Genomic DNA, 27553 nt, shown 5'->3' with positions numbered 1-27553 from the left:
TAAATGCTGAATCGATGTTTCACTGCTCAGTATGAAGGTGGATGTTTCAAGTTCAATTAATTTTCTGGCTTGACATGTTATGTTCTCTAACTCTTGAGGAGTGAAGCCAAGCCCTACACAGGAAAGCCCAGTGTCACAAATCATGACGAGCATACTTTAGGGCTGGGTCAACCTGTTTGTTTAGTGAGTTTAGTTGTTTTTTTAAAGCTCTAATTTTGGTAGTGCATTTAAGAGAGAGTTTTATAATGCTGACAATGGGTTGTTTTTATTGTAAAAGCGGTCATCTGATATTTGAAGTTACTTTCTGTCCTGCTTGCTGGAAGCAGACTGAGGAATGTAACTGCGCCTCCAAAGGCTGTATGTTGGCCTAGCAGCCTGGAAAACCTCAGCTGAACAATGTGAGTCCTGAGCCTGGGGTTCACTCAAGCACACAATGGACTCTTTGTCTGCATTCTTGCAGCTCGCTGGGATGCTTTGTACGCTATGCCAACTTACTGGGGCCTGCGTGAGCATCCGGTGCTGAGCGCCTGCACTACGGTTAAACCGGCCTTCCCAACATGGAGCAAAGCAGTTGGGTGAGATGCTTGTGTGTCAGCAGCACTCTTTAGTTTAATCATGGAGATACAAGCACGAATGTGGCTCTCCATAAACTATTTTGTTTACTGTAAGACTAAAGATAAAGGGGTTTGTTTAGATTTTAGATTATCTGGAATCAAGACATTTAAACGTATAACTCACTGATTTACTTATGAGCATCCATGAAGTGGCCCCATTGTAAATCGTCTCTAGTAGTAACATTTATCACTTGTTTTAATCCAACCATGTGAAATATTTGAGTGTAAAGCCAGACAGTGGCTCATTGGTTTGTCAAGATGTGGTTTGAAATCAGGCACAGTTGAAGTCAAGTGGTTGAGCTGTTGCTGAGTTATCACAGTTAAGACAGAAGAGCTGTTCTTGCAGTTTGGAAATTGGGATTGTGTGCCTTAAAGGGCTAAGGTTTTTTATATCCCATATGGTTGGAGTGTTTATATTTAAACAGAACATTTAAACTGATTCCAAGGATCTAAGGCCGTGTGTCATCCAGCAAAGCGTTTTTAGCTAGCTGAAAACGCTAGGCCCTCTGCTGAAAACGCTTAGCTGTCGACGCCTAAGACACTTTTTTAGAGACACTTTGGTTGCTCTGATACAGAATATAAATGTTACTAGTATCTAATATCACAACTATTTTTTTTCTGTACTGTTTCTATATATAGTTTTTTTTTTATGCAATGTCTATTTGCTCTGGCTCTTGTTTTAAATAATTTTGTTCCGTTATTGTGCTTGTTGATGCCATCTGTTGGCGTTGTACAAGCAGGATGTGGTGGTGGCGGTTGGTCAGTGTTGTATTTGTCCCATTCCTCCTCTACTGTGATTGGATAGCGACAGTGATGAGCTCTGCATTTTACCCAAAGTTGAACAATCTTCAACTCTCGGCGAACGGTAAAAAAACTTGCTCAGTGTGAAATAGACAGCACCTTGTTATGCTGCTGGCATTTTAAAAACTTAGCGCTCCCATTGAAAACAATTGGAAAAATACACTAGCCTTCGGAAAAAATGCTTTGGTGGACACACGGCCTAAAGGTTTTTTTTAGATTTTTTGACAATCACAAATGATATTATTATTATTACATAATACAAGTTTAAACGCCTGAAACCCACTATTGACTGTTAGGATTTAAATTATGCTCTCTCTTTCTCTTTCTCTCTCTCTAGAAAAAAGCCAAAGGTGCAGAGCTATTTGAGCAGATCATGTATCACCTGGACGTTGTCGAGAAAGATTACTTTGGCCTGCGCTTCATGGATTCTGCCCAAGTCCCGGTAAGAGCGAAAGGATTTTTCTAGAAAGTGGATACAAGATTTGCTTTGATATGTGATCAGCTGATTTGATCATTACTTTCCTGTTTATTTGATCATTAATTTCCTGTTTATTATTAACAATCTATTTTGTATAAAGCACTGTTTTAAATATATCAAATTAATCTCACATCAAATTTGGCTGAGAAATGATTGTGTTAAATTAGAAATAGACATTACAAAGTAGCTTTAGAAAGAAGTAGGCTATTTTATTTGATTCAACAGAATTTAGCACACATAAACTTTTAGGCTACAAAGGGCCACACTTTTTTCAGAAGCTGTTTTTTAATATATATTTACAGACCAAAACAGTTATATATTCAGACCAAAATAGTTATATATTCAGCTACTGTAAGCAATCAAGAGTGTAAAAAAGACACTTTCTCTCTCTCTCACTCTCTCTCTCACTCTCTCTCTCTCTCACTCACTCACTCTCTCTCTCTCACACACACACACACACACACACACACACACACACACACACACACACACACACACACACACACACACACAGAGAGAGAGAGAGACAGAGAGAGCGGCAGAGTGAGATCAAATGCTCAGTTAGACGGTTAGTGGAGCCAGAACATTTTAAAGGTGCATTGTGTAATATTTAGGAGGATAGATTCTGTTGACATAAATGCAATATAATATACATAACTATGTTTTCAGAGGTGTACCTTACATAATGAGCCGTTATATTTTTTTATTACCTTAGAATGAGCCATTTCTATCTACATATTACATTGAAATAGCCATTTTGTGCCGACATGTTTCTACAGTAGCCCTAAACAGACAAACGCATTTCGTCACTATGTTGTTCTTTGTGTAAAGAAGCTAGCTAAAGTCAGCGAATAAAACACTGAATCATTGATGAACAAGTAACAATAATATTCGCAATAACATATCGTTTTACTGAATAATTAAGTAAACCTAATTTCTTAATTTATCTTTGTAAAGAAACCTCATTGCTTAACTGGCTACTCTCTGCTGTCTCAGACAACATCATTTCCTGTTGTCCACCGTAACTTCTGTTGGTTGCAATTCACAACCTCACCACTAGATCCCGTTAAAAATTACAGTGCACCATTAAACAAAAAAATAACATCTGACCTATATAGGTATAGGTACAATTCATGAAATTAATTAAAAAGGAAATATTAATACAATTATACAAAAATATATATTTTAAAACATTTTCTAATTTTGGCCAAATGCACGGGCCAGAAATCTCATTTCGGTGAATCACTAGTAAAAGGCTTCGTTGATTTACATTATACTTTTATTGCACACTTTTATCCAAGCTGCTTACACATAAAGGATGCGGTAAATTAGTTGGAGGAAGGGGGGTTACTAAACCTTGTGTATTAAACTTGATACGGGCAGCGACTGACAGCTAATGAAGTGAGACAAGTAGAGTTTAACATCCACTCCTAGGATCATCAAGACTGAACATTGCCTGATGTTGTATGGCAGTCCTCCTCATGACTGGGTGTTCTTCAAACACAACTCCCAAAATTCCTGACAGTTTTGGATGCTGTTTTTATTGCCGTACCTAGCTAAATTTCAGGAGCATTCTAGATTCGGTGCATTCCCTGCTTACATCTACAATCACTGAAAATCAGGAGCTTTTCCTTAATCACATTTGTTAAACATTGACGTTTTATGCAGTTTCATTTGCTTTAACTAATTCTGATGGTTTCTTTTGCAGAATAAATACTCATAATTGATCAACTTCTGTTCAACTGAATAAACTTTCCTTTTTGACACTTCTGTAACTTTAAGAGTGATAAAATATTAAATATGCTAAAGAGCAGCAGACAGAGCTCAGGCGAGTGCATAGAATTGAAAGAGGGAGGGAAGAGAATGTTAGGAATGTGTGGGAGAGATTGAGACTCTATATTCTTCCATCAGCATGAGTGTCTCCACCCACCCTCCCTCCCTCAGATTGTTCATGCATCACCCCATTATAGCAGCCCATCTCAATAGACATGACAGACTTTTCTAGTGTGCATGAAACACTTTTTGCCCACCAGCCAAAGTGGCTGATTTTTTTTTTTTCTATTTTTTTTTTTTTTTTTTACCAGACATGTTAAATGTTAGTGTTGTATGCAGGAATCCATATTCCCAAACAAGTGACACGTTTAATTTATTTATTTTACATTTTACAGCATTGGCTTGATGTCACCAAAAGCATCAAAAAACAAGTCAAAAGTAAGTTGTTTTCTTCCTGCTGAACTCACATTTTGTGAAATGATACACTCGATACATGGTTATTCACTCAGAAACTCTGTATTGCACTATAAGAAGCTCACAATGTTTTGGAATAGAGCAAAATTTAGTTAGTCTTTTTAAATACTCTTAGATATAACTGTTGGCATAAGGCTAGTGCTTAACTGTGTATGTGAAGGGCAGGTAATAATGAACCATGAAATGGAAACTCTGTATCTCATAACTTGAATGACGTTCATCCTGAAATTCCATTTCTATTTTGCAGTATTTCTATTTTGCAGTCTTTATCATTAACTTTTTATACCACAAAAAGCTGTACACAAGCCATTTTGCTTTGTTTGACGTGTCTATTATGTTCTCTGCCTTGTGCCTTGTTTTCAGTCGGACCACCATATTGCCTCCACATGAGAGTAAAGTTCTACTCCTCAGAGCCCAACAACTTACACGAAGAGCTAACAAGGTTTATCACCTGTTTATACCATTAACAAACTAAATATTCACTCAATTGTTTTACTTATTTCTTTTATGTTCATTATCTCTTGTAGATACCTTTTTGTACTGCAGTTAAAGCAGGACATTCTCAGTGGAAAGTAAGTGAAGTTGTTTCGAACTGTGTCCCTAATGTCAAAAGATCCTGAAGCTTTTTATGAAGACTTTTAGTAAATATGCTTTGATCATCTTGTTTAATCTAGGTTAGAGTGCTCGTTTGACACAGCAGTGGAGTTGGCTGCGTATGCGTTACAGGGTAAGTGATAGAACTGAATTTTTCTTTTTTATCAGTTCAGAAATACAATGATTTATACTTCTGTTCAAAAGTTTGGGCTTGGGAGGGTGTGACAATGATTTTGAAAGATTTCTCTTTCATTCTGAAAAAGTAAATGACGGCTCATTAGTGTGGGTCTGAAAGCAAGTGCTCATAATCCGCCTCTTCCTACTGTGCTCTGATCTTCTACATAAATGCACAACACACTGCTGGCATTAGCAGCTTTTTTTTTCTTTTCCTTTTTTTAATTAGAGCTGTTTTAGAAACACAGTCATGTAATCTCAAGTTTTGAGGGTCATGTGTTTTATCTGTTGGCGAGAATGATTTGTCCTGGTTCTCTCTAATTATGATATCTTCATAATTTCACCACTGTAGCTGCTGTGGAACAATTTGAACTGAGTTTTAACATGATGACAAAATCTGCAACCAGTTGCAATTATTTTCTTCAAAAATGGTACAGATCATGATGGAGCATTCAGTCCTGACAACTCATTTTTATACTTAAAAAAATAAAAAAATAATAATCAGCTAAATGCTACAAACTTTGTTGCTGATCTGTAGCATTTTTACCTTTCAGCTGAACTGGGGGATTGTGACCCTGCGGATCACGGACCTGACCTGGTGACAGAATTTCGTTTCACGCCAAACCAGACGGAAGACATGGAAGTAGACATCTACAATGCCTGGAAGGAGTGCAGGTATATATTAGAGAGCTCAGTCTATAAAAGCATACCTCAAAGTTGCACATTATGACTCCTTTTAAGTCTGTGCTTAAAGAGGAAATCTAAATTTAAAGCAGGTGGATGAATGTCAATGTGTAGGTCATCACCTCTGACTCTTCCTGGATCTCTCCTGTCTACTCAACCAAAGCTCTACTGTTGACCCTGAACACTTCATATGCGATTTATGACTCGTCACTGTAACCTCGACCACCTGTAATTGGCAGCAGATGTGCAGCTGTTTGGGTTGTTTAATTTTCTTTACATTTTGTTTTACCCTGTTCATTTGCTGGTGTTGCAGGGGCCAGACTCCAGCACAAGCTGAGATAAACTACCTGAATAAGGCCAAATGGCTGGAGATGTATGGGGTGGACATGCATATGGTTAAGGTATGCATTTTTAAAGCATGCAAGAGTTTGTTAAAATCAGGATCTTGAGGGGGGCTCTCTTCAATCCAGATATATCTAGAAACTTATCTGTTCTTTGTTACCTCGTCCTCCAGGCACGTGACGGAAATGAATACAGCCTGGGTCTGACCCCCACTGGCGTGCTTGTGTTTGAGGGGGAAACTAAGATTGGCCTGTTCTTTTGGTAAGAGCTCCCTCACCAGATCTTTATAGCTGCAGTGTGTCATTTCTTCACCACTAACAGCACTAAAGCGGATTTTTGCATTTACCAAAAACATTTTTTTTTTCTGAAATAGTGGAGTGGGTTTAACATTTAAATCAGCTCAGAGCAATAAAAGGCAGTCTATAATACTATAGAACAACAATTATGCATTTATTAAGAGTAGAATATTTAAAATTTCCCTAGGTTATTGCACATTAATGTTGTTAATAAAAGTTCATTTTATCTGCATATCAATTCGAGCTCAATGTTTTACTGTTAAATTTCCAATTAACAAACATGTAATATTAGTATCTATACTTATTAATGTAAAACAATAGTAATTTAATGATTAAATTACCTTTATGATAAATTTTCCCCTAGCGTTACCAAATCAGGTGCTGGCGCCAACATCTGTAGAACTTAGTGGCACCGGTGCTACTGCTCTCAAATGTTAGTCTGGAGACCTGTCTAACTGTTCTGACATACTTCAGGAAATGTAGTGACAATGGCCATTTTATCTAAAGCAAACCGGTTGTCTGCACAGGCCCAAGATCACACGTTTGGACTTTAAGAAGAGCAGACTCACCCTGGTGGTAGTGGAGGATGATGAACAAGTAATGCAGGAGACAGAAGAGGTAAAGAAACATCTCGCACACACATACAGTTGACACATGATCTGCTTGTGAGGGGTGATTGAAAATAGTATGCACTCAGTTTGGTGTATAGCTGGTATTAACATGCATCTTAAATCTCCTGAGACCACTTCTGAAAATGCAATAACATATATCTGCAATAACACAATGTGAGACATGGGTCTTCGTGCATCCAAAAACAAACGTGTGTGTGCTCGTGTTCTTGCTGAGACTGTTGGCATCTCTCCAGCACGAGTTAATAAACGACGGACTCCCTTCAGGCATGCCTGGCATCTGAAGCACTACACACTTTATAAAGCACTGGAGCTGTGAATGGGAACGGAAACTACCCATCACTCTAAGTTTGAACATATACAATAACAATGGAAGTCATGACACATGATGGTGTCAGACAGCAAACAAAAATGTATTTTGATGGGGGCTTGGTGCATTGCAATATAGGGTTTTTGAGTCTGCAAGTCTGTTGTCATAGGATGCAATTAGTAGTCTTTGTCCTGTATGCGATTGTACAAGTTCTCCTTGAGGTGTATGTCATTGATTACTGCATACTGAGTCCCATAGGTCTTTGAAGTTGAACTGCTGATAAAAGTCTTAGACAGACTTTGATTTGCTTCGATAGAGTAGATTAAGCAACTGGTATTTTCTAAAAAAAAAAAATTTGTCTTTGCTATCAGTCTCAAAGCCAGCAAATTTATTAAATGCATGCTCTTCATGTTTCAGAGTTAAGCCCTGCATTGTGTTAATTGACACACATTTAGCTTATGATCTAGTGTTCTCAGTGTCTTGGAGCCACTTGTTTGGAGTAAACTGCTTACAACGTGTTTGGGAACGCAACATGCGCTAGCCATCTTCCCAAACTTGTAATGAAAAGCACTTATAAAAACCAGCTGTTGTCAACAAAAGCTTTAAGCGTGTGTGTGTGTGTGTGAGCTTTTATTTTTATACATTTTTAAAAAAACACAATGGTAATTCAATTTGGTATTTTATAATCGGATTGATATACAATCGAACATTTTTGTGCTAAATTGTAGAGCCTTACAAACAACCACAGAAAACCTGGAGCTTTTTTTTTTTAAAGAGCAACTGCAGTTTTTTATCATTTCTTTTCTCTAAATTGCAGCTCTAATAGCACTCAGAAATAATAGCTAAATGGTTACTGAGCTTTTTGTTGACCCTTAAAGATAACTCTGTCTAGCCCAAATAAGCTTCCGTTAATTATGTAACAAAAGTCTAATCTAGTGATGACCTTTCCTGAAGGTTGTGCCTACATGTAAACTCAAGAACATGCTGAGAATGATATTGAGAACATTTGTTTATGCCTTCTACATTATTAAACCATTCATTCTGTGCTGCTTTTGTCAAACCAATGGCTGAATTAATAGTATATTGCTTACATTTTTGTATTCTGCCGTAGGGGAAAGAGCAAGAGCACACGTTTGTCTTCCGCATGGACCATCCAAAGGCCTGCAAGCATCTGTGGAAGTGTGCCATAGAGCACCATGCCTTCTTCCGCCTACGTGGCCCCGTCCAGAAAAGCTCAGCCCGCTCAGGGTTCATCAGAATGGGCTCACGTTTCAGATACAGGTGAGTTTTTCTACACTTCATTAATCATTCATCCATTGTGAGAGTCTGGCAGATAATAAAACAGGGAAAATACATTCTACAGACATAGAACAATGACCTAGAAACTTGTCACACACTAAAACTACTCACACTGAACTCAAGCAACTACATGGCAATGTCTTGGTGCTAACCCACAACAAGCATTGTAGCAATGAGATTTGCAGGGGCAAGCGCCACCAAAATATATGTTAAACTACTTGGTTACTTGCTTTTGTTGAAAGCACATGTTAGAGTAGTGTATTTTGGGTAATGTGTATTTAGTTTAATAAACCCATTATAATCATGCCCAGTGGTCAGTTGAATGTTTTGTCTTTTTGCCTGGATTGAGATAAGACTTCCTGTTTTTCATAGGTCCTCTTTACAGTATCTGCTGCTAAGTTGTAAATCGTAGCATGGTCTGCTTTAAATGTGTATGTGTGTGTGTCCTTACTATGGAATTGCATCTTATCTCCAGCTGCCAGCCTGGAGCTTTGACGCTGTCCAGTTCGGCTTCCTATTGGCCAGGCTTTTTTTTTGCCTGCATTTATTTTCGCACTTATCCAGGCTCAAGAATTAACCTTTTTTTATGTTAATGTGTTCTTTATTTTCCCCTGTGTGTGTCTGATTGTCTCATTTTTTGTTCATTTGTTTACTAATGCTGGTTGGTCTGCTTATCCTCCAAGGAACAGTGGCATTACTCTTTTCAATGCCTTTAGACTTTCATTACTCTAAGCCCATAAAAGTAAATGTCTGCGGTCTTATCGAGTCAGCAGGGATTTATCATGAAGGTTTTAAAGATATGCGTGTAACTGACGTTAATTTCTTTTATTTGTGGGAAGTGGGAAGACAGAATATCAGACAACTAAGGGCAACAAAACTAGACGATCTGCCTCGTTTGAAAGACGACCAAGTCGCCGTTATTCTAGAAGGACCATGCATAACAGAGGTGAGAAAATAACTGTTCAGTGTTGGGGATTAAAACTGCTTAATGTAATAACACTGCCAACCTTTTCAGTAACATGGCATTCTCAGGTTTAAGACTAATTATTTAATGGTCCCAACAAGTAATAGACCAATGAATTTCAGTGAACCAGTCATATTTGTTATTTTTTTTAGATGTCCTTGTGCAGCATTTTTTTGTAAATTTTTGCCTCTTATAAATAGTTATGTAATCAGCTTTTGTTTTTTAGCAGCTCCTTCAAATAGTTGAGTCTTCCCCAGCACTGTTTCAGCTACATGTACACAATTCTGTTGTGACTTCAGATTTATGTGATCTTGCATAATACCATGCTAATTCTTTTTTGTTTGTTTCCCTGCAGGTCCTAACAGATCCTTAGAGTAAGTATTTTACATTGCTGAATTGTGAAATGGAATTTAAATTTTCTCTTGTATATTGATGATTAGTGATGTTAGTTGATGTTCCAGAAACAAAAAGTGTTGCGAAATACAGTTTCTGTCATCTTTTATTCGTCATTTTGTTAAATCCCATTGAATTCTGTTGAAGGACTGAGTGCTCGTTAATATAAATGCGCTACCGGAAACGGAAAGGGGGCTGTTTACATTTGGTCGATGTAGTCTTTTTGCTCGCTTCCGTTTCTCATCACTTTTAACATCAGTAACTAAGTTTGTGTCATTTGAACGCATTCCAACACTCTGTTCAGAGCTGTTCACCACTTCTATGGACTCAATCGTGATTCTATACTAGTGTGTAGCATTACTATGTGTGTATAGTAACTGTTTATGAACTATTAACTTTTGAGTTAATTTCTTATCATGATTTGAATGTAATATAGGATATGAAGTACTACTACTTTACTTCCTTCTTATTCCAGGGGAAAAGTGCATTACTAGTCTGTCAGCAAAGACCTCGTGTCAGGCTGAAAGTCTAAGTACCCCTACTTAGACTGTGATTCAGAGTTAAAGATGCAAATGTGGACAACATCATGTGCTAGCACTTTTGTAGTGCTGATTTATAGGGACTTTTTCAAGACTTTGCTATGACTAATACGATTTAGAAATGTTTGTAGTTCCTGTTAGCCTGGGAAAACCCTGACGAACTTCTGGCAAATTTGAGATTCACTCTGCAAGTCCGTCTGGCCAAGAGCTCATTCAAGCCCATTTCTAATTTTTCCAAATCGAGGCACCAATCACAAACGTTGAGACGGGCTTTACACGATGACGATTGCTCTGATTGGTTTCAGGTCTATCCAATTGCACCCAGAGGCATTTGAGCGACGTCCGTTGGTGACGCCCCTTTGGAAATGGGCTGTGAATGAACAACTGAGAAGGGTCTGGTGTCAACCAGGCAAAGTTCCTGTGGCACACTATATGTTTTAATGACAGCGAGGAGTGCTAGGCGCATGACAATTCCTCTTTAAGCTTAATTGCAGAATAAAATGTTTCTCGCGAGAACAATAATCGATGTGAACTTGACTGATATTATGGCAGACACTGTTGGATTAGTTCGGTGGTAGAACGGTCCATTGGCCAGTTTGGAAAGGTCTGATGACAATACTGTTCAACCACTGCTGTTGATTCCGTGTGCAGGCAGAAAGTAGCCCAATGATACTGTAGCTCCTGTGTTCTTGATCCTGGGAAAGAGACAGGGATGCATGTACAGGTACGCACAATCTTTAGCTGACTGGGTTTTCTAAAGGGAACTTGTGCATATTTTTAGGATGAAATCTACAGAAAGTTTGGAACATGAGGCCCCTGGTCACATGCTGAAACAACATCAGGAATGTCTTGGCTCATGCTGATCCAGTGTTGGTTTGACATGGCCATGTTTTCTGGTCACCTCTATAAAGGGACCATCTTTGTGCTGCCTACTGAAGTCAGTCAACAGTAGCTCATAAATCCTGACATAGGTTATATTTCACTCACATTTTCTCTCTCCACAGTAACCACAATAACGGAGTGAGCCCAAGCTTAGAAACAAAGGTAGTACATCCTTGCAGTTATCTTACAAAAATATACTTTTGTAATGTTTACCAATGTTTATTTTTTTATTGTTTGTTTCAAACTTACATTGAAAGAAATGTCAAGTCATATTTCACTCCAAACTTGAAGAAAATGATTGCAAATGAATAAACTAAAAGAAATCTCACAGTAATGTAATAAATCTGGACACTTTAAATAAGATGGTAACATACATTACTGTTTAAAGTTTTGGGGTCAGTAAGAATTTTTTTATTATTTATTTTATTCAGCAAGCATGCATTAAAAATTTGACTATAAAATTAAATAATTTACAAAAGATTTCGGTTTCAGAGAAATGCTATTCTTTTTTAACTTTCTATTCATCAAAGAATCCTGAAGAAAGTGTCGTAGTTTTTACAAAAATATTAAGCAGCACAACTTTGATAATAAGAAATGTTACTGCAATATAAATAAATGTTAAATATAAATGTGGCCCCTTAAAAGAAACTTGACCCATTAATTATATCAATAATTGAGTCAGCAAGTTTATACTGCAGTTACTAGTTTGATTTGATCTTGATTTTTTTTTTTATCATACATTCACATGTTTGGTTTGGCAAGGCTATTTTGTTTTGAGTGTTTTTGTACCTAAATGCAGCCCACACGCATCTTTCCTCAGCCCGCCCAAACACGGCCTCCCTGGTCCGGTATGCCTGTGGTCAGTCCCCCAGCCTCTGCACCAGGTTCTATGGAAATCGAAACCCTCCCCAGAAGCCCCGGTGGCAGCCAATCGGACAAGAGGAGGTGAGCTTCTCACAATTTTAATGCAATAAGACCTCTAAGCAGGTTAATCTGATTCCCTGCTGTTACTTCAGGCCCCCGCACAGCCAGCTAACATCACTTTGGCAGAGTGCAACACTTGTATAAATGATATGTTTGGGCTGTTTGGTCCTGCTGGTAGTGTGTTGGTGAGCTGGTGTGAGGTTGTGGTGCTGGCTGGTGACCGGTGTTGAAGGTGCTTCATGCTGTTTAGCTTTGACGTTGAGCAGATGGCTGCTTCAGCACAGGAGAAAACGCCTGCTGGGCTGACAACATACAAACTCTCTCTTGACGTTAAAGTCCTGTCTTTCTCTCTTACTTTCCCCCTCGTCTTGCTCTATCTCCTGAGGCTGTCGTTGTGGTTATTGTGCTGTGCAGAGCTTTGCCTTAAACTTGAAATATTGAAAAGAAATTAAATCCGAAAGTGGGATTATTTTGTGAGTGTTGGATATGTTGTCCTGTCTTATGAAAATGTTATCCTCGTTCCTTAATGTTCTAGTTTTTTTCTTCTAAACTTTGTTGTAGTCTGATGTTCTGAAACCCCAGTGGCCTTTTCATAAGGCAAGGTATGTACACTCCTGTTTTCAACCCTTCATAGACTCTCTACAACCAATCAGTGCATTTCTGAGGGATTTCTTGTGATTGGCTTTGTATCAATAGTTTTTTTTCTCGGGCTGGGAAAATCAGTATCAACATCAGTTCTGCTTTTGCTTGATTATAGTCCAAACCAACCAACCTAATCAGTAGGGTACCTGTTATCTCAGCTGGACCAATAGAATGGTGTGTTGTAACTGCCAGATGAAGCAGTGGGCTCTCTGTTTTTGGCTTTGTGACTGTCCTGTCCTCTCCTTCATCAAACCTGAAACTAATTCAAAGGTGGAATCAACACAGACAAGTGGATATCCCTTCTCCACTCCTTTCTGATGACAATTTCTCACTTCTGTTCTTCCTATCTAAATTGATGCTTTAGTCCTATTAATGCTCCTCACTAACCAAACAAAGCCCCCTTCTGCCTAACCTAGTAAACAGACTAAAAATGCTTTCTTGTCTACGATTTTGTCCACTCAAGTATGTTTTGAAGTAATCCAGCCCTTTTTTATTGTCCCCTTACATCTGTCTTACCATCTGCTTCCCCATGACCTTGTTTTCCCATTGATCATTTACATTGCTACATCTTTCCATGCAATAGTTATATTTAATATTTTAATATTAAAAAAAGATAATAATATTGTAGTGTTAATACTAGTAACAATTATTTTATTCAAATTAATATTAATTAACTAGTCTTAATAACAGTAAAAATATACATTTTGCTTCTTATCACAATGATTAATTCTTGAATAGTACGCTATGAAAAATTCCTCAAATAATGAGTCAGTTTTACCGAATGAGTGAGATGGATTCAATCTGATATTTTGCTCAGTAGTTTGAAGATTGATTTGTGAATCTGTTCAACTAATGTTGCGTCTTAATCAGCTCCCTAGTTCGGTAGTCAGGGCACTGAACAGGGAGTCGGTCATTTTAAAGGCTGTCTCAATCGTAAAATCATTCCAGTGTACTAAAACGTTCGCTCCCTAAAAAGTCCCACAATGTACCGTGAAAACCAGGAAGCATCAATGCTCACTATGTTCCCTCAACGAAAGTTCTAAAGCGCGAATCAAATCACGTGAGCCAACTCACTACACATAACGACACGCAATAGATTTTTAAAAAAATACAAACCATTATTTAATTATACGTCAGCATAAACATACATTGTTAGACAGGTAATGAACATAATCTAGCCAACAATTATAATAAATTTACGTCTGAAATGTTGCACGTAATGAACAAACAAGGTATTTATAATAATGTACTTTAGATTAAAAAAAAATATATATATATATAATATAATCAAGGTATGTGTTCTGCTGTTGTTCATAAATACCAGTAGCGATGTTGTACAATGAGGATGTTGTCATGTTGTTGGAAATAGTCCCAATGTTTAGTAAGCCAGGGTCATTACTTTCCTTTCCAGTGCCCAATTCGTGTACACGATATACTGGTTCGTAACCTAGAATGCTAGGGAGTTTTGAGACGCACTTTGGGGATTGAGACACTAATTCATTAAAAGGAACATTATTTGCAAATCGGACATCTCAGATGTTCATTGTTGAATGCAACAATGGCAGGAGATATATGAATCAGGAAACATTTGCATGCACTCTAAAGATGCAATTAACTGGTGCCCTTTTTTGCCAGATAAAATCATATAAAACTTATATTATATTATATATTATCTTGGATTTGTTTTTGTAGTCTGGATTTAATCTCTTTTTCTGCTTTATCTATGCTCTTAGGCAGTTAGTTACTGAGAAGTCTACTACATAGTCTAGTTATTATTCAAATGTGCAAAAGGTAGTAGTTCAGTGCTTGACAATACCCATTATTTAAGAATGGATTTAAAGCATGAAGAGATATATATTTCCAGAAATTGGCATATACAAATGTCATTGCATCAGGTTATGATTGGGATATGTTTGATGCATGATATTAAACTACATTAAATTAGTAGAACACGTTGTGTGCTGATGCAGCTTGAAAGAGTGAAATAACATTACAGGAAATACCTCCTCTAATAGTGCATTCATACTAGTGCAGTCATATATAAACTATATAGATCTTAATATATGTTCTGTATATAATCCTCTGCCTTAACTCCTTCCACTTTTTACCTCTTGTTTTATGTCTTGGTTTTATTTCTCTCTTTATGTTGCCTACCCTGATTTCTACAGTATTCCTGTCCCCTCATGCTAACACTCCCCCCTCCTCCACTGACCCATCCAGGCTTCACTCCCCCCCCCCCCCCCCATTCAATCCCAGCACTGACTCCAGCGTGACCGCCAGGCAACTCCCTGCTCCTCCTCTCAGACACGGACGCTGTCACAGCTCCTCCACCCCCGCATTCCTCGGATACAAACTGAGCGCCAGGGAACGCCAGGATGAAAGGCATTTTCTCTGACTGAGATCAAGCGAAACTACCTGGACTAAAGTCTTCCAATTATTTTAACCACAGAAAGCGTTCTATGCCCTTCCCCTCTTAGACTGAAACCAGCCGGATTGATAAGATAACCTTCATCCTTACTGTGGCTGTGCTTGCAATGACAATGACTTGGTCATTATTCAACCACCTTTGTCACACAGGAAATGTCTTGTTGACATTTATTTTAGCTATTTATTTGACATATGTTATACCTTGATCAACATACTTACAGTTTTACCTGATTGTTTAGACCTACTGTACATTTAAGACAAAGTTATTAGGTGCTTTTCACAAATTGGATACAAAATAGAGCATTAAAATTTCACTGAAATTATATGCTAAACTCAGAAAATTATTTGGTTACCTCAAGAGGTTGTATTTATTTGAGGTTTGCCATTTTTGAAACCCTATTAGTTTTTGATTAAATGTAAACATTGTAAAAAAACAACAAAAAAATACACACAAAGTGGGTAACAGTGCTGCCTGAATTGGGACCTGTTTATTTTAATTTTATGGAAAAAATATTTCCATAAGTTTTGTGCCTTTAGGGAATAGGGAAACCTACTTTTACCCTATTTGTGGAAAGTGCCACTAATATTATATGTTTTATTTCAGTATATCTCTGTAATTAGAATTATCTGATTATTGAACTTTGCCGTAAGTTCTTTTTGGGGTGATTATACATTTTAACCAGTTGACAACGTGAAAGTGCAATATACATGGTTTGTAGACTGTCTACAGTACAATTATAACCAAAGGACAGCTGTATCTTACATGGCTGTAAGACATATGATTAAAACTAACGAACAAAGCAATTCCACATTGTTTGTTTCAGTTTCTCTTTAGGTCTGTGGGATATTAATGTTTTGTGTTAGAACTCATGTGATGTTACATTTCTGTAAAGGACAGGCATGGTCATGCCTCCAGCTGGAAGTTGTCCTTTTTTTTTTTTTTTAATGAAGTGCTAATTACTTTGTCCGTACAGGCACTGAATACTGTATAGTAGGGATGTCCCGATCAGGTTTTTTTGCCCTCGAGTCAGTCATTTGATTTTGAGTATCTACCGAGTCCCGAGTCCCGATCCGATCCGATACTTATATAATACATAAAAATATTAAAGAAGAACAAAAAAATAGATCCAGGATGTTCCTTATTTTTTATTTAATTCACCTTATTTTAACATTCAACAACTAGTTAACAAACAGAGCACTTCTGTGAGGTAGCTTGAACAATCAAGTAATAAATAACATAAATTCTTCACTTTTGGTGATGTCAACAAAGTGATGTCATGACGCACGCGTTGCTGTTTCTGTGTGGAGTCAAAAGGCTCTTAACTCTGTGCTACCGCATAACTATAGGGTTAAAAAATAATGAGAATATATACATGTATATCCGAGTCCTGATCGGGAAGTAACGTCCGGTTCCGATCGAGTCTGAAACCACGTGATCGGGCCCGATTTCCGATCACGTGATCGGATCTGGACATCCCTACTGTATAGTGCAAAGTGTGTTGGGTTTAGTCAGTGTGGCAAGGAATGTGTGTGTCCAAAATTAAGCTTCCTTTCCAGAATACATTACTTTTTCATTACAGACATTGCGTGTGTGTGTGTGGTCTTTTAATCTAGATCTAGAGGAATGTGTGTGGTCCGTTGGCATATGACTCTGTTAGATAACGGTGCGGTTTCTTTTGTGTGAGTTTCCTCAGTAATGAGTGTCTGCTCAAATTTGATTATAAAGGTTTGATTATACCCTTAGAGCTGTGCAATACATTTCATATACTGGTACATGTAAATCTATATCACCCAAGCCTAACACCCATCTAGTTTTGAGTACACTATCTTTCAGTGTAATTTGTTTTCTTTTTTAAATTTTGACTATCACATATTTGGGATGTGATACTGTGCTATTGTCTACGTAGCTGTTATTTGAGGTTGGCCCAGCTTCAAGGATTTTTGTCCAGGTGAGTCACATTTGTCATATCTATCGATGTGGACTATGAATGAACGAGCAGCAGGGTTACATCCTATAACTGACCAATGGTAATTAACCCTTTCATCCTTCACAGCATGCCCTTGGTGACTGACCTCTTGGAGACATGTGTAGATGAGGTTCTTCTGGCCACTGTTTCCACGGTGACAGCAGAAGAAGTGGGACCAAGTGCTTCTCATACCACAGCCAGCAGTGTCACTGAGGAGACCCTCTCTCTTGCTGGTCAGTTAACACGTCACAGATACAGCAGGATGCACTAACAGAGAAATGTTGGACAATGTTTTGTCCAAATGTAAAATAAAATAGACCATTTTAAATGCTTCAAAAGAAAAATCACGCAACCTAACAATTTTATAATGTACGTTAGACATGTTTGGTGCTAGAAAAGGAAAAAGAGTTTATAGTTTGAACTGGGTGAAAAGTAAACACTGGTATTGTCTGCTTCCAGGATAGGCCAATTTAAATAAATTAATATTCTTTTATCCTGCATGCATAAATTAAACAGATCAAAGGTGACAATAAAGACTTAACATTGTTACAAAAGCTGCTTTTAACTACCTATTTGTCAATGACTCCTGAGATTTTTTTTTTAATGATTTCCTTTAAAATATTAAGCACAACTGTTTTCAATGTTGATAATAATAAGAGATGTTTCTTGAGCACCAAATCAGCATATTATAATGATTTCTGAATGATCATGTGACACTGAAGACTAGAGTAATGATGCTGAAAATTCATGCTCTGTATCACAGGAATAAATAAAACAGTCATTTAAAATTGTAGCAGTATTTTATTATTATTTTTTTACTGTATTTTGATCAAATAAATTAACTGCAGTGTATAATGGGTATATGGTCTACATTTTATATCAAATATTTAGAAAAGATCATTTTTAAAATCTAAAGGCTTTATAAAACAAAGTACTACTTGCATTATATTTTACTTGGTTTTAAATGTATTTCAACAGGCCTGAATTTACAATTCTGTACAGTTATGGTGATGTCACGCTCTGCCTTTCCATTCTGTGAACCGATTAACCCAAGAGTGAACATGTTTTAATCCCCACACATGCAGATGTGTTTACATCTATCTGGCGCCTCATTGTTTAGTGATGCTTACTGTATCATTCTGTTCTCATTCACAGAGGCTGCAGCTCGGCTCAAGCAACTAGAGATCGAAAACAGTCCAGTGTCTGCTCTAGCCAGAACCAACATCAACCTCAACATGAACAACCAGGTTGGTTCAGCCATCCAGAAGCCCCCACACACACTGATAACAAAGCGTTTTGTAAATGACTTCACAGCATCTGATTAAAGCTTGACAGACTTTAAATACAAGGAGTAGACACTGTGTTGGCCACTATGCCACTCTAACCTTAGGATGTATTTTACATTATGAATGGGGAAGATGATTTCTCATGTTATTACTGCAGTCAATGATATCTATATTGTTTCCAGCTCAGTGCTAAGTAATGTCTTTTCAACCTGATATTTATTTCACCCTTCTATATATTTAAGCAATTAACAGAACACAAATACAAAGTTGATATAAATTCATCATCACACAATTCAATCTTTGATTTGTGTGCAGGAGGACGTGGTGAAACTGACAGAGAAAAGTTTAAATAGTGTGGGCAACAGTCCTGTCCTGAACCAGCTCAAACCTCCTGATGAACTCAAGAGCAACATCCTGAAAGCTCAAGCAGAGGCAGCACTCAAGGTATTCAAACACTCTCATAGGCAGTATTAGTGTTTACAACTTTACATGCGTAGTATTAATATATTAGCCTATTCTAGGAAAGTTGGCTGTTCGTCTTCCTCAAGGGGGTGTGAGGGGGGTCTTTGATTTTATGACTGCATACACTGTTACAATGCCAGCATGACACTAGATACAGTGGCTTGCGGAAGTATTCAAACCCCTTAATTTTTCTCACATTTTGTTATGTTGCTGCCTTATGTTAAACTACTTTAAATTACTATTTTAACATTAATCTACACTCCATACCTGAAACCTGAAAATGTCTGTCCACTGACAGTCCCCAGTCAACCTGACAGAGCTTGAGAGGATCTGAGGAGAAGATTGGCAGAAAATTGCCAAATGCAGATGTGCAAAGCTTGTCCCATCATACCTAAAAAGAGTTGAGACTGTAAAGGTGCTTTAACTAAGTACTGAGTTGCTCTTTCAGTGTTTCCTTTTAGAATACATTTTCAAAGTTGTCACAGATCTGTTTTTTTTGCCTTTATGTTTTGTTTCGGTTTCCGTTTAATGACATTATGGTGTATGGTGTAAAGAAAAAAAAAAGTAAAATAGTTTAACATAAGGCAGCAACATAACAAAATTAATAATTTTGCAAGCCACTGTATGTTAATGTCAGGTATACTGTTGCATGTATATGTTTGAAAATGTTCAAAAATCTCTTTGTTCAGGATTCTAGAGATGAGCTTGGATTGACTCCAGACAAGAACTGTAACCTACAGGAGGCAGCAGCCAGGTATGTTGTGTTTCGGAGGAGAGAACGCTGTTGTGCATCTGTGCTAAAGGTGTAGAATGCCTTTTATAGCTAAACTGTTTTGGGGTGAATTATTTACTTTATATGCACTACAATTATAAATGACAATGTAGCAGCTGAAATTCAAGGTCAGACAGATAACATGGACACAAACATTAAAATTGTTTCATGATTGTTACAACAAAAAAAAGTTTTAAATGATAAGATGTGGATGTCTGTCTCTTTGTCAGACTGACGTGTCGTGGGGGGCGTATGGGAAGCACAACCTCTCTGCCAATGAGTGGGAGAGCGGAGCGGCAGGAGTCCTGGGACCTGTTCAAACAGCCCGGCCTGCTGCCCTGCTCTACTAGCAGGTGAGACCACTGCACATTGAGCACACAAAACCTAGTCCAAGTACAGTGAGAAGATTGTACTACAAAGAAGCATTGCTTTGTTGTTTGAGTGTGTGGATTATGACATAGTAGGGCCAAATGTTAGTGAGCCTGTGGGCCTGTAATTCTCCTGGGACAGTGGAGCACAAGCAGGCAGTCAGAAACTGGGGCTCACCCAGATTAAAGGGGCCACCTGGTCCTCCCATCAGCAAGCCAGGGCTTGTTTTATTTCTTCTGTATATGATAATACACTACCATTCAAAGGTTGGAGAGGAGTCAGCAAGTTTTATTTATTTTTTTCTTTCTTACTTTTTTATTTATTTAAGAAATCAATACTTTTATTCAAGGATGCATAAAATTTACCAAAAGTGACAGTCAGTAAATATATATGATGTTGTTACAATTTTTATTTATTTAAAATAAATGCTTTTGAACTTCCTATTAATCAAAGAATCACAAAAATATTAAGCACAGCTGTTTTCAACACTGATAATAAGAAATGTTTCTTGAGCACCAAATCAGCATATTAGAATGATTTAATCCGACACTAAGACTGGATTAATGATGCTGAAAATTCAGCTTTGCATCACAGGAATAAATTACACTTTGAAATATTAAATATCTATTTGAACATCTTACAGTATTACTGTTTATTGTATTTTTGATCAAATAAATGCATCCTTAGTGAGCATAAGATACTCATTTCAAAGATATTTAATAATCTTACCAACCCCTAACTTTTGAAAGTAGTGTATGTTAACAAGAACTGGCAAGAATGTATGTAAGGTGGTACGTGTACGTTTTTTTAAATTAAAAATAAATAAATTGTGATCCTGCGTCCTAAAAACTAGACTGAAATGCTGCAGTTTTTTTTTTATTAAATGTTTAATATAAATTATTTATCTTTGAGATGCTGTCTGTTTGTACAGAAAAATGGACATCATCTGTAAAATACTTTCAATTGGAAAGAAAATGTTATTTAATGAAAACAGTTATAGTACGTACAGTTTGTAAAAAAAGAAGACAACTGTACAATAACTGATTTGATCTAAGTTGTACAATAAAATACAACTTAGAAAATAAACTAATTGACAGCATTTTACATATGTCCAAAGACCCTACCTTGTAGTGAACCCAGAACTTTCCTTAATCTAGCATAAACATATCCTTAATGTAGCTTGCTGTTGCCATCTAGTGGCAGCTGTTGATATGCTCTGATAGTCACATGATAAAAGAAAGATATGTAAAATGAGTGTCTTAATGTGGAAGATTTTTTTCTCTGTTGAACATCACTGTACAATAATTTTTTACAATTGAATGTCCGTAGAATCAAATATCAAATCAATCAAATGTGACTAATTGTTGAAATTATATACCATATGAAAAACAGTTTTTATGGAAAGGATCAAGAGATGAAATTATAATTTACTAGTGATGCCCACATCAGATGCTCAATTCGTAGACACCCAAATTATGGGTTTGATTCCTGGGGAACACGCATACTGGCAAAATCGTCTGCCAAATGCGTATATAATTTGTACCTTTACAATGTGACCCACTTTTGTCAAGGCTGCTCTGCTCTGGTGGGAAGCCATCCAAATGTGCACACACACAAACCCATAATCATCAGTAATCACAAATGACCCGAGTCATTTCCTCAAACACTTCATAAGAGGTGTTCATAGGTTTCATTCAAGGGTGAACATTGTGATATCCTGAATGTCTTTTGAATGAACACTAATGAATAGCTTGGAAAGTGCTTTGAAAAGCTCAAAGGTTTTCCATGTCTTTTGTGCTCTTTACCAGTGATGGTAAGGTTTTGTGTCCAGAGCTCTTCTCAGACATGCTTCATCACTAATGAAAAGACCTAAATATTATTGTCATAATGTTTGTTTATTTGTTTGTCTGTTTTTGTAACAATAAAAACGAACAAACAAGAACAACTTCATCAACAACGCCATTGGTTTATCATACATGGCATCTTCAAGATTCTCTCACAAATACAAACCATTGGGCACTTTCATAAACAAATGCACTATCTTTTCATTGTCTGTCCTTAGCCTGGAAGAGAACGCAGACGACTTCATTTCTTCTGTGCCGCCTCTGTCATCAGACCCACTGAATGAAACCCAGTCACCCAAGGTAACAAAAGTGGCTTAATGTCATTCCAGCTGCTGGCACGCTGTAATGAGAGTCCCCAGCAGCTTTCAACATACACCATCATTTACTCACTCCCTGCTGACACGTGCTCTCCTTTACAGGGAAATTACATTTCAGCAGGCATATCAATATAGTGCTGCAAGGATTACATATTGTAGGCTTGCCCGGAAATTCAAAAAACCCTGGTTCCCTCGACAAAAAACCCCAATAGGATTGGCTTTTGGATTATTGGAGAAAATAAGCTCTGTAACCAACAAAAGTTTATGATACTTACACAAATGATAATCTTCACAAATCATCACAACCTTTATGAATTTTGAAGCCTAGATAAAATCGCCAGATGTGTAAAAGCAAAAGTTGGGTTATAAACAAACTCCGCCATGGTCGCACTACTTCAACTGTCACCAGCTTTTGTCAACTCTTTGTTTAAAATCTACAATTTGGAAAGTTTGAGTTAGAATAATTTGCAGGATTGTGAGTATAAACACAACAAGGCTGTAAAAGCAGACTAGTGAGTAGAAGAGTTTTTCTGCTCAGTGTGATGACGTTTAATGTCACTGACAGCCTCTGTCTTTCTATTTCATGTCAAATCTATCAGAAAAAAACTCACGAGTGGTTCGTATTACTGATGCATGTTATGTTGCAGATTAAAATGTGAAAATATCTTGAGCTTGTGTTAACCACAGACTTCAGGCATTTAGCAAAAAAAATGTGAAAACTGGACGGTGCCACAAAGAAATCACCTAGCAATGCTATATTTCCCATTTACTCATTTGTTTACTCTTGTTCTATTGAATATTGAATATTACTATCAATCTCTCCCTTTCTGAATTTGTTAAAAAAGCAAAAAATCTGTAAAACTTTTTGATGTCTAGATTTGCATTTCCTGCTGGGGACATTGAATGTGCTTTTGGTTGGCATTCCCTTTAGAGCATGTGACTTTTTACAATGCAGGTCAATGTTCAGGATCCTGAGCCGCTGACAGCCCCTCTGACTGATAACCTGATAGACTTCACAGACCCCATTCCTGTAGTAAGTTCAGCACTGAAACAATAAGCTTGTGCTGCTTATAGTAAGCCAACGTATACTGTTTGTCCATATGATTGACTGTATGGCGCAATAATGCCTGTTATAGATTTTTCCACCTTGCTAAAGTATTAATATTTTATGGAAACATTTGAATTGACAGGTTCCAGCCCCCAAACCCACAATCACTCCTCGGTGGATCATTCCAGCTTCAGCACCTACAGTGAGTTCAGTGCTAAAATCTATAACAGTTTCTTTTATTTGAAAGCTTTTATCTAAAAGTTTAGTGTCATTTTGAATAATTCTGACTAGAAGATATTAGATGAATGAAATTGAAATTGATGAATGCTCAGAATATGATACATTTGGTAAGCCTTAACAGTACATGCAGAAATCAGTTTAAGCTGTCCCTTTCCCCGCCGGTAAGGACTCTTATCCATGCATTATTGTAGAAGAGCAGGAACTTTATCTACAAACTTGTGCATGGATGTCTCTTCCTATTTCTCTGCAGTTCTGTTTTTGCACTCTGTAGATTTATAAATTTAGTAAAAGCTTTCATATTTCACCTGATGATGTTGACTCAGATGACACGCGTTCAGTGGAGTGTGCAGTTTCATTATCCTCACTTCTCACGTCTCTAGTAGTTAATTTAGTGACTGACTGTCCCCCCGCTACCTCTCTCTCGTCTAGCTGTCTGGCACCTTTACTAACGGCCTCCTTGACTGTACAGCAGAGATGTCATCTCAACATCCCGAGGGGGCTGCTATTTCCCCACTCCCCCATCTCTCTCACACTCACAATGTGATTGCCACCAGGTTTGTTTAATCCCTGCTTCATTACCTTTCTCTGCTCTGTTGAGGACAGTTGTCCTTTTACTTTCTGAAGCAATCAGATTCGCCACTTTCAACTTGGTGGACGATAAAACCAAGGGCAGTCATGCTGTATTTACACCATTATGTGGGAGTGCTTTTTCCACTTAAGTTGTGTATTCCGTTAAATACACTACTGTTCGAAAGTTTGGGGTTGGTCAATTTTTAGTTATCTCTTTTGCTCACCAAGGTTGCATTTATGTGATATGTATTACAACTTAAAATAACTTTTCTATTTGAACATTTTAAAATGTAAATGTATTACCATGATGGCAAAGCTGACTTTTCAGCATCATTACTAGTCTTTAGTGTCACATAATCCTTTAGAAATCATTTTAAGGCCCTGTTTACACCAGGTATTAAGATGTGTTTTGGTAGATCGGATCAGAAGTAGTCGAGGGAAACATCTCCGTTTACACCTGGTGTTTTAATCTGTCTCTTTTGTCCACTTTCAACCACTTCTGTCCAGATTTCTTTGAGGGGAGTGTCTGAGCGGGTAAATGCGTTTTCTCTGGTCTTTCGATCTAATGCACAAAATAAGCTTGTGCGTTGTACATATTAACGTGAAAGGAGATGACGGAAAAACATACGGAGAGCTGCAGCTTTCGTTTCTGCTCTGATAGCCGCAAGACCAAGACAAATGTGGTGCGTGCCAGTATGTGTTAGAAATCAGGAATGGTGAGAGAACATTGTGCTTTGTACGTTTTTCGTCTTCAAACCAAACTTGGGTCTCAGATAAAGTTTAAATCCCGTCTGGCTAGTGCGCTTCCCATAATGTTTACGCATTAGGTCAGTAGGCGGTCTTCGTGGTTGTTGGAATATATTCGACCAGATGAGCGTCTACACTAAGAAAACAATCCGGTCGAATGCGTTTTCGACTACCTCTGGAAGTGGTCGAAAGTGGACAAGCTCAATGTTTTAGACCCGGTTAACACCTGTAGCATCGTCCACTTGTGATCTGATCAACTAATCTTAATACCAGGTGTAAACAGGGCCTAATGCCGATTTGTTGCTCACGAAACATTTCTAATTATTATTAATGTTGAAAACATTTGTGCCACTTAATATTTTCAGGATTTTTAATGATTTAAAATGAACAGCATTTATTTGGAATAGAAATATTCTGTAACATTATAAGTCCTTACTGTAACTTTTGATCAATGTAATGCTTCCTTGCTTGAATATAAGTGTTCATTTCTTTAATAATAATTTTAAAAATCATACAGAACCCAAACTTTTGAACAGTAGAGTGCTTTTGCATGCAGCATATACATTGTAAATGTTTTAGTGCATCAAAAATTGCTTTAACTAAAAAAAATCTAATTGAATTCTTTAGAGTTTGAAGTATGTTCTTAACCTGCCAATTGCTGATCTTTGACAGTATTGTGGCTCACCCAGCCAAGGACGACAGCCACAAGCCCAAAGGTCTGCTGACCACTGAACTCTGAGAGCGACGCATTGAGCACATGCCCAACATCTGTCACTGGACCATCACAAGTTGTCCTTTACTAGATTCCAGTCAAACACATTCCAGTGCAGGCACAGACGGCTGGACTCTGGCCATGCACGGTGTTGCAATTCCATCTTCAAGAATGCTGGCTTTGTACTGAAGGCATCCACAAGCCCAGATCTCAGTGCTGATCACAATTCAACTCAGTTGCACAAAGGGTTAGCAGTCCAGTGTTTGGAGAGCACCATTCCTTTTATAACTTTTATACCTCTGTACAGCCCTTTGTTGTAGCAGCAGCACATATAAGACCCGGTCCTGTTGTGATTGGATGTTTGACGTAGAACGTTTGATCCACCACTTCCTGTTGAGACCTTCTCTGATTGGATGGATGCGAAAGAGCTTGTGAATGCGCTTGGATCACAATGCCCCACTGACTATTATTTTAATTTTTTTTAGAACTGGAGTAGTTCTTCCTACAGAAAATATATTTTGTATCTTTGCCTTTCTTTTGCTCTGCTTTGTGTTCTTACGAGAAGTAGCTGCACTCATTTTTACGCTTTTAAGTACTGTACTCTAAACTGGAAGATTGTTAGAGCACTATTGTGTAGCATTGGGCAACATGCAGTCATTGAGCCAAGATTTGCTGTTTGAACCTTTTATCAATGCTGTTTTTATCCGAACATTGTAGTTATGACCTGCCTTATTTTAATAGTTCATATAAGATTTTAAATGTACATGAACATATTACAACATAACGTATTGCAATGTAGTTTGTCATCTACTGTATTTAGTTGACGTATTTCACTGTGTAGTTTTAAGTGTGCTTCACTGTGATTTATAAATGCTGTATTAGATGTGATGAGAGACAGGAGCCACTGAGACCTCTGTCAGCCACTGGCTCTTACAGTGTCACAACTGTGGAAGACTTGGATAATGTAAACAAATTAAAATATTTTTAATTGTGATATACTGGGGGGGAAATGACCACATGCAGTCTGTGCCAGCAGTTACCACGAAATGAGAGGCCTTTCACGGACCCTTCTTCCTCCATTATTCCACAAGCTTTTTGCTGCTATTTTTCAGCACACTGAAAAGTACATCATTGGTATAATCACTGGATCTGTAATCACTGGCTCAAATATCAACTTGTTATACAATCAATTCTTGTGAATAAGTCTGACTTCTCAAAGCTTGTTTATATGGTCTACATCTTCTGATTTGCTTTGTACTCCCTGCTTTAGTGGAAGTGCTCGATCACAGAAGGCAGTTGTAGCTGGATTGATTCCATTGATGTGCTAATTACTTCTGTTCTCTAAGTCTCACACTGTAGGCTTATTTACATATATTAATGATCTGTATATGTCACAGCAATGATCTGTTTATATAAATACACTTGACTGTAACCCTTGTCAAATTTTTGTATGATGTGAGAAAGTAAAAAGTAAAAGCATTTTACCGGTGTTATTGACCAGTGCTTTTGTGTGAATGCAGTGTGGACAGTTGCTTTCCAACCATGATTTCCTAGAATACATTGGGATGTTTGGATTCCTTGCTTAAAAGCATTAGACAATCATTTTGTATTTATTTATTTCATCTCATGTTGCTGATATTTATCCAGTATTTGCGGGCAAAATGATAAGGCTTCTTTTAGGCATCATACACACTTGATGGGCAATACTGTTCAGTTGGGCTGAAGTCTCTAGCAGGCCAGCAGGAGGAGTCGGAGCTCTTCGCCAGCTACATGAGTGATACTCTGATTTGAGTCATCTAGCGTCAGTGCAAGCTCTGAAAGCCTCATATTTAAGGACATTTGTTTGAAAACTGTTTTATGTATTTAAGAAATGACAGCATCCGAAACAAATGCAGGTTACAGCTTAAAACTCATGCCCCTAACCAAACAGTTTACGGCACATTTCTTTTACTCATTAGATAACTCCAACAACAGAAAGAT

General features: G+C 37.5%; 1 protein-coding gene across 5 annotated transcripts in view; it reads left to right on the top strand.

Moving 5' to 3' along the window:
• Positions 1-27124, top strand: part of epb41l5 (erythrocyte membrane protein band 4.1 like 5) — a 33466-nt gene extending 6342 nt beyond the window's left edge. The window contains exons 3-27 of one of the 5 annotated variants that reach the window (XM_079619547.1): positions 1753-1857; positions 4062-4104; positions 4504-4582; positions 4668-4712; positions 4815-4867; positions 5463-5583; positions 5906-5993; positions 6107-6195; positions 6758-6848; positions 8281-8450; positions 9308-9414; positions 9788-9806; positions 11369-11408; positions 12067-12191; positions 17294-17439; positions 18362-18453; positions 18808-18936; positions 19644-19708; positions 19957-20079; positions 22158-22239; positions 23212-23289; positions 23447-23506; positions 23974-24098; positions 25534-25603; positions 25640-25776. In XM_079619547.1, the coding sequence (XP_079475673.1) occupies positions 1753-1857; positions 4062-4104; positions 4504-4582; positions 4668-4712; positions 4815-4867; positions 5463-5583; positions 5906-5993; positions 6107-6195; positions 6758-6848; positions 8281-8450; positions 9308-9414; positions 9788-9806; positions 11369-11408; positions 12067-12191; positions 17294-17439; positions 18362-18453; positions 18808-18936; positions 19644-19708; positions 19957-20079; positions 22158-22239; positions 23212-23289; positions 23447-23506; positions 23974-24098; positions 25534-25600 (2142 nt within the window). In that variant the 3' untranslated portion in view covers positions 25601-25603; positions 25640-25776. Of the gene's footprint in view, positions 1-1752; positions 1858-4061; positions 4105-4503; positions 4583-4667; positions 4713-4814; positions 4868-5462; positions 5584-5905; positions 5994-6106; positions 6196-6757; positions 6849-8280; positions 8451-9307; positions 9434-9787; positions 9807-11368; positions 11409-12066; positions 12192-17293; positions 17440-18361; positions 18454-18807; positions 18937-19643; positions 19709-19956; positions 20080-22157; positions 22240-23211; positions 23290-23446; positions 23507-23973; positions 24099-25533 lie in introns of all 5 variants that reach the window. The other 4 variants (XM_079619546.1, XM_079619545.1, XM_079619548.1 and 1 more) reach the window with 4 other exon arrangements.
• Positions 27125-27553: the final 429 nt, after the last annotated feature.

Source organism: Phoxinus phoxinus (assembly GCF_949152265.1).
Source record: "Phoxinus phoxinus genome assembly, chromosome: 7".
NCBI classification, from domain to species: Eukaryota; Metazoa; Chordata; class Actinopteri; order Cypriniformes; family Leuciscidae; genus Phoxinus; species Phoxinus phoxinus.
This window is presented reverse-complemented; position numbering and strand designations above follow the sequence as displayed.